The sequence below is a fragment of the Ursus arctos genome, unplaced genomic scaffold (genome assembly GCF_023065955.2).
Source record: "Ursus arctos isolate Adak ecotype North America unplaced genomic scaffold, UrsArc2.0 scaffold_25, whole genome shotgun sequence".
NCBI classification, from domain to species: Eukaryota; Metazoa; Chordata; class Mammalia; order Carnivora; family Ursidae; genus Ursus; species Ursus arctos.
Window position 1 is genome coordinate 12,438,280 of NW_026622930.1, and position 7,812 is coordinate 12,446,091.

The 7,812-nt window shown below is 56.8% G+C and overlaps 1 protein-coding gene across 2 annotated transcripts in view; it reads left to right on the top strand.

Moving 5' to 3' along the window:
- The window catches only part of CCDC88C (coiled-coil domain containing 88C), a 124,455-nt gene extending 117,573 nt beyond the window's left edge, over window positions 1–6,882 (top strand). For both annotated transcript variants that reach the window (XM_026515445.4, XM_044389966.3), the window contains exons 29-30: window positions 962–1,251; window positions 4,554–6,882. In XM_026515445.4, the coding sequence (XP_026371230.2) occupies window positions 962–1,251; window positions 4,554–5,570 (1,307 nt within the window). In that variant the 3' untranslated portion in view covers window positions 5,571–6,882. The remainder of the gene's footprint in view (window positions 1–961; window positions 1,252–4,553) is intronic.
- The last annotated feature ends 930 nt before the right edge of the window (window positions 6,883–7,812 follow it).

Sequence of the window (7,812 nt, forward strand, 5' to 3'; positions counted from 1 at the left end):
ATGAATGGATAAAGAAGATGTGTATATATACATACATACAGTGGACTATTACTCAGCCATCAAGAAGATGAAATCTTGCCATTTGCAACAATGTGGATGGAACTAGAGTGTATTACGCTAAGTAAGATAAGTCAATCAGAGAAAGACAGTTACCATATGATTTCACTCGTGGAATTTAAGAAACAAAACGGCGTAGGGGAAGGAAGGGAAAAATAAAACAAGATGAAATCAGAGAGGAAGACAAAACATTAGAGACTCTTAACCATAGGAAAAAAACTGAGGGTTGTTGGAGGGGAAGGGGGTAGGGGAATGGGGTGGCTGAGTGATGGGCCTTAAGGAGGGCACTCGATGAAATGAGCACTGATGTTATATACAACTGATGAATCACTGAACTCTCTCTCTGAAACTAATAGTATACTATATGTTAATTGAATTTAAATAAAAATAATGCCAGACAAATTCTGAAGCTGTCCAGAAAAAAAAAATTTTTTTTTAAAGATTTTATTTATTTATTTGATAGAGATAGAGACAGTCAGTGAGAGAGGGAACACAAGCAGGGGGAGTGGGAGAGGAAGAAGCAGGCTCACAGCAGAGGAGCCTGACGTGGGGCTCGATCCCAGGACTCCAGGATCACGCCCTGAGCCGAAGGCAGACGCTTAACTGCTGTGCCACCCAGGCGCCCCCAAAAAAAATTTTTTTAAAGTAAGTTCCACACTGGGTAGAGGGGGAGCCCCTGAGATCAAGACCTGAACTGAGACTGAGGTCAAGAGTCAGATGCTTACCCGCCTGAGCCACCCAGGCGCCCCTTTCTAAGATGTTCTTAACATCAAACTCCGAGCCTGGGAGAAGTTCTCTCTGTTTTTGGTGAACCCAAGGCAGCACAGAGCCCCTCCCTGGAGGCCGGCCGGACGGGGAGGGAGACTCAGGTGTGTTCCTCTGTACCGCCCGCCCCGCCCCCCAGGTTCCTCCGACCAGCTGCACGGCAGGTCTGAGAGCTTCAGCAGCGAAGACCTGATCCCCAGCAGGGACACGGCCACTCTGCCACGGGATGCCAGCGCCCTGGTCCGCAGCGCCCTCAGCCGCCATGAGTACCCCCCACCCCGGAACGGGCCTCTCCCCCAGGACGGCGTCCAGAAGAGAGGCGCCACCCAGCCCCACGCGGGGGGACGGCCCTGCTCTGCCTCCCCGAGCAGTGAGATGGTCACCCTGGAAGAGTTTCTGGAGGAGAGCAACCGGAGCTCGCCGACCCCCGTGAGTGGCCCGGGCTGGGGACACAGCGTGCCTCCTTTCCCCCGCCCTCTCCCTGTTTTGGGACAAGGGACAGAGACCGTGGCAGCGAGGTCACAGAAGGGGTCGGGGTGGGGGTGCCATGGCCCCGGTGTAGAGCTGGCTTGGGTGGAGGAGGAGGCCCACCAGCCAGCAAGGCGTGGAGCGCTGGCCGCCAGCCAGACCTCGGGCTGTTCGCTCCATCTGTGGAGTGAGCGGGCAGGAGCTTGTCGCCAGCATGGAGGGAAGGGATGGGGTGTGCCCACCCCTGGGAGCCTCTCTCAGGAAAGGGCCAGCACCCAACTGGGCAGGCGGAGGGTCTCACAGTAGCTTTTGTGGCAGAGCCCAGAACACGCACTCTCCCTGAGCCTTCACCAGCAGAGGTCGGCAAACTTTCTGTAAAGGCCTGGATAGTAAGTGTCTCAGGCATTCCGGGCCACACAGTCTCTATTCCACCTCTCAGCTCTGCCGTTTCAGTGAGGACACAGACGGAGCACATCTGTCAGGGAACAGGCGTGGCTGTGGGCCCACGAAACTGTACTCACGGACGTTGGCATTTGAACGTCGTATAATTTTTACGTGTCATGGAAGGCTGTTCTTTTTAAGAAATTTTTTCGATCATTTAAAAACGTAAAAACCATTCTTAGCTCATAGGCCGTGCAAGAACTTGTGGCAGACTGAGATGAAACCACAGCTGGAGTTTCCTGACCTGTGTTCTGCAGCTCTCACCCCCAGACGTCCCCAGCACGAGGGTCCCCTCCTCTGTCCCCTTTCCAGGGTCTCAGGCCAGCTTTTCTGAAGCTACAGGTGTGTCTCTTGCACACTCTGGCTGACTGCAGTCGTGTGAGCAGTTGAGTTACTGGACACGTGAATATGCGGTCTTGCGGTTGAGATCCTTCAAGGATTTTTAATGCTTCCAGGACTCCGTCTCATTCTCCTTAAACGGTTGAACTTAGCCGCACGGTAAGCTCTGTGACCCGCATTAGTAGGCCATGGCGGACCACACGGTCTTGTTCAGTGCATATTTACGGAGCACCTACTATGTGTTACACAATGCGCCTAGTGTCTGCCCTCGAAAAACAAAGCAAACCAGCAAATGGCAAGTTTTTCTGGCATGCTCGCTAGTGCGGAGTCTGGTGATTGGCCCTGAAAGGAAATGGAAAACGTGGTGCCTGCCCTCCCTCCATTTATATTTCCGTCTGGCAAGCACTTACTCTATGTCCTGGGAGTTGGAGAAACCAGACAGAAGCCCTGCTGCTTTCAGGAAGTTTCTGGTCTGCTCGGTGGTTCCCACGCTCACCTGGCGGCCTTGCCAGGACACAGGCTGCCCTCTGGAGTTTCGGGCTCCGCGGGTCTGAGGTGGGGCTCCCTGAGAATCTGCATCCCTACTTGGCTTCCCAGCTGATGGTCTGGCTGTCAGCGTGTGTCCAGGCATCCCACACTGAGAAGCCCCGATCAGGTGAGATAAATGAGAACAGTCCAGAAAGCAATGGGGAGGCTTTCCTTCTCTACCCTTTTCTGATTATATACCTGTCAGTTTCCTCTCCCTTTGCAGATTTTGTCGGCGGGGGGGTGTCCTGCACAAGGATGGGGCCCTGCCCTGCTCAGCTCAGACCTGTCCCTTGTAGTCACTGTTTCTCACTCACTTTCCGTAACCTCACCTGTCCCTTTTCAGCCTAAACAAGCCCAAAATAATCTCATGGCGGCAGTTCCTGTTGGGAGCTGACGTGTGGCCCTGGAGAGCCACACTTCCCTCTCCGCCTGCCCGGGATGCATACCTCTTGCCAACTCCATGCCCCTGACTCCTCCCACCCTCCCCTGACCAGCCCCAGAAACGTCACATCCTGCCCCACCCGTGCCTGCTCTCCCTGCGTATTGATGATGCTGGGAAGGGGGTGTCTGAAAATGGGCTCCCTGGGTGGCCAGAGAGGGCGGCCCCCAGATGGTGCGTATCCGAGAATTAAAAATGTGCCCCAGGGAACCAGGTGGTGCAGGCCGCCGGAGTCAGACAGCAGTAGGCCTTCTCCCCGGTCTGCTCTCCCGATGCGGGGCCTGTGGAACCCCTGTGGCTTCAGCTTCCTTCCCTATTGAAGATTGTTTTAGTCCAACCTTAAACAACCTCGCAAGGTTGCTCTGAAAACGAAGGGAGGTTTTGGTTTCTTGGTGATGACACCGCGGTTCTTAGCACAGTGCCCGGCGCGCAGGAAGCACTCGAGAAGTGGTTCCTGTCCACGTTAACAACGGAAGGCCTTACCACAGCCTCCACCAAAATCTCTGGCTTCAAACGAGCATCTAATAGCAGAGTGTGTCTCTGTCAGGTGCAGCATCCAGATGTTTCCATAGGCCAGGAGCTGTTGGCAGGTGCAGACGGTTTCTGAGCTCTGCTGCCCCCCACCCCCACCGCCACGTGAATGTACTCCCTCTCCCGGTTTTGCAGGGTCCACCAGCCTGAGGAGGAGCCTCCGCTTGGCTCGTCCAGGCTGTGAGGTCCTGACAGAAGGCTGAAGTTACCGAGCAGCGCACAGACCTTGGCCTCTGGTGGCTCCGTGGGCCTGCAGGGAGTAGCAGAGGACACGTTCACGGGCCAGGGGAAGCCCAGCCGGGGCGACGGTGCCTTGAAGGGAGCAGGCTGGGGGGCTGGGCCATCCCATGCACTCCGTTCCCCCCAGGCAGCCTCACTGCCCTCCCGCCCGGGCAGTCTGCCTCGGTGGCCCCCACCCACCCCCACTGTGCCTGCCTCTCACGTGTGGCAATGGTCTGAGCAGCGGTGAGGCTTCTGGCTTTTTAGGAGCTGCTCTTGTTCCCTTTCCTCTGTGGCCCCAGACAAAGCCCTTGCGGTGTGTCTGAGCAAGGTGGACTGACTGGGAAAACGAGGTACCGTGCTACCCGTGAGCTTCCTCCTGCTGCCCTGCCAGGAGAACAGGAACAGATGGGAACAGTTGGCTGTGGTCAGGCTTTCAGCCCCGACCTTTCCACAGCGTGCATGAGCTTTGCGGGAAGTCCTTCTCCTCTCTGATGTGTTTTCTTGTTTGTAAAGTTAGGGGCCTGCCAGAGTGGTGTCTGGGGTTCTCTCCCTGGTGATCCGTGTATTGTCCCCCAGTGCTGAGCGGGGGCAGTGTATGTGGTGGGGCAGCATTATATCTCGAAGAGGCCGAGCAGGAGCAGGAAACCTGTCCTGGCCACCTGCACTGCCCTGGGGACGTCCTGGGGGTTGGGGGGTGGAGGGCTGTCCCAGCACCAGCCTGGCCCTCGTGCCCACCTCTCGCTTCTTCCTCTCTTCCCTGTAGGACACTCCCAGTTGCCGGGATGACCTGCTAAGTGATTACTTCAGAAAGGCCAGCGATCTCCCGGCCGTTGGAGGCCAGCCAGGACCACCTACCAGGAAAGAGGGGGCCAAGATGCCCACCAGCTTCGTGGCCCCTACCATCAAGATGGCTGTCAACACCTCTGAGGGGAAGCTGCTGAAGCCTGGGCAGTATGTGAAGCCAAACTTCAGACCCGCTGAGGCCGAGGCCCTGCCCAGTGCCCCCCCAAGACAGGTCCAGCCTCCCCAGAGCCTGTCTCTGGGCAGACCCCGGCAGGCCGCGATGCCCCCGACGTCCCACACGCCTGCCAGCCGGAGTGCGTCCCTGAGCCGGGCCTTCAGCCTCGCCTCTGCCGACCTTCTCCGGGCCAGCGGGCCGGAGGCTTGCAAACAGGAAGCCCCTCAGAAGCTGGGGGGTCCTGACAGCTCAGGGGGCAGAGAAACAGGCAGCCATGTCGTGCAAAGCCCCACACCCCCCAGCTCCCACAGCCTGGCCCGGGAGCGGACCCCACTTGTGGGAAAGACTGGCGGCTCTGGGCAGAGTCCAGCCCCCCGCAGCCGGCCCCCGGACACGAGGCGCTTCTCCCTGGCTCCCCCGAAGGAGGAGAGGCTGGTCCCCCTGCAGCAGTCCGCCACGGCCCCGGCCATCGCCACTGGGGTTGGTGGCGGTCCCTGCAGCAGCTCCCAGATCCAGCACTTCCCACCAGCCGCAGCCCCGGCCACCAGGACCAAACCCCAGACGCCCCCCCATATGGCGGAGGTGGCCACCATTGCCCCTGTGCGGGGGCCGCTCAGCCTCTCAGAGGGTGATGGGGTCCCAAGGCAAGGCCACAGTGAGGGGCTCCCTGTCAAGAGCCCGGGTAGGTCTCCTGACTTGGCTTCCCACGCCAGCCGGGCCCCGGAGGACTTCAGCCGAGGAAGCAGCTTGAAGAGCACGCCGGCGTCCCCCGAGCCCGGTGGGGACCAGCAGACGGTGTGGTATGAGTACGGCTGCGTGTGACTCATCTGGACCAGCAGCTCCCGAACCTTCTAATTATGATGGCCTTTTCTTCTGTCTGCCTGTGGTGCCGGGAAAGGGTTTTAGAATGCGGATAGGGTTCCTGGGCATCTCTCCTGATTGTTCTGTTAATGAAAACACTGTGCCAAGCCCTAAGAGGATTACACTCCCAGGTGTGTGTGTGTGTGTGTCTCTCAATATCTCCCTCTCTCTCTCTCTCTCTCTCCTCTTCCTGAATCTGTAGCCTCCAGCAACGGCTATCTTTTGGACAAATCCACTGCGGCATGGGGACACTCAGAACACAGTGACAAAACTGACTATAGAGTAGACACTATTTGAACACATCCTGGCAGAACACTCATTTGCAACTTGTTGACCTCTCTTAAAGCATGCGTGTGTGTGTGTGTGTGTGTGTGCAGACACAGGTTCACATGGCCAAGCCCTAGTGGCTCTGGAAACTCCATGCCCTCTTCCTAAAAGCCATCTGATCCTCGGAGAAGTCCAGACTGGCCAAACTACAAAGAGCTTGAGGACCTTGGGTAGACCCCAGAATTAGGATCGCTGCTGAAAACCAGGAGCGTGGCCACATTGTTCCTGGGGTCCCAAGCAATTCCCTTTTACCCCAGGGCCAAGGTCGCCTTCCAGGCAGGTGGCTGGTGGCCTTGGGCTTTGGCCACCTGCCGGCAGCCGGCTCCTGGGCTCTGCAGGGTGGGCTCTGGGGGCCACATGGAGACCCGCCTTCCCTGGCTCACTCTTCTACAAACACTGGATGTGCTGGGTCTGGGGGCCGGGCCAGAGAGAGGCGCCTGCCTCCGCCCCCTCCCAGCAAGGATACGTCGTGCACAGAGGGGAAGTATGTGCGGGAGTGGGGTGCAGGCCTGCTTAGCAGTGTGGCTGCAGCCTCTCCACGTCCCCGATCTCAGATGTTAATTATTTCTGAATAACTTCTTGTGGTAGAAACCAAATTTCATTTAATATATATGTACACACGCCTGTGAAATATATGTACTTTGAGGGGGATCTATTTATGTTCCTTTGGGAGTCTTTCTTTCCTGTCAGGAGTCTGACCTGCTGCTTGGTGTATTCGGTCAGATTCCTGACAACGTTTTGTTTTCTGTTTAGTAAAGGTGCTCTTTCTGGGATGTACTAAACCTGGTGATTATTTTTTTTAAGAATTTTTTCCTTTCAATTTATTATACCGAGAAAGAAATGGGACTGTTAAGATCAGTTGTAGGAGTGCTTTGGGTTGCGTATTAAATAGCCGTGCATTCTGGAACACAAGGACAGGACGGTAATAAAATGAAACGGCAGAGAACCTTGTCCTGGTTTTTCTCACTGGACGGTGCTGGTGGCATTGGACCAGCCATTGGGAGGGTCTCGGGGCGCTCTGCTTCACCTCAAAGAGCCTTCCCGGCCATTGGAACCCACAGCTCCCTTTGCCCCCAGGTCAGAGAACACAGAAGAGCGAGGTCTCTGTGCTCACTCTACAACGGCTTTTTCCCAGACTCGCGTTTATTTTCGGCTAGTAGGAGCTGGATCCCGTTTTGGTGGGGGATCAGCTCGTGACAGCAGCTCAGCTCTGCTGGTCCTTTGGGTTTTCCCAAGGCTCCTCATCTAGGAAGGGCCGATCTGGAATTTAGATCTCCGGGACCTCAGTTCGGATGCTGAAGTAGGATGGAGGAGGGAGGTCGGCATAGACATACCCACGCGCGACAAGATCTTTCTTCAACTGGTTCTCTGTCGAGCGGCTCCCTCAGTGTCTCCTTCCTCCCTCACCAAACTGTAAGAGTCCCTTCCTGCCCCCTCGCCTGTCCCTTCCGGAGCTCTGCCATCTGGCCCATGACCGCTCAGCGGGAGCTGCCATCCACCGCGCTCGGGCCCAGCTGAGCAGCGGCCTCCTCGCGCCTTCCTCCTGCGCGGCCCTGGCAGGGGTTGATACCTGGCCGGTTACTCCTTGAACTTAGCCCGCGACTCTCTGCTCTCTGGAACATCTCTTCAGTGCTCACACCTGCCAGCCCCTCATTCATTCACTCATTCCTTCCAGACTCATTGAAGGGTAAGGTGTGGAATATTACTCCCCCATCAAAAATGAAATCTTGGGACACCTGGGTGGCTCAGTCGGTTAAGCGTCTGCCTTCAGCTCAAGTCATGATCCCAGGATTCTGGGATCAAGCCCCACATCAGGCTTCTTGCTCAGCAGGGAGCCTCCTTCCTCTGCCTGCCGCTCCCCCTGCTTGTGTGCTCT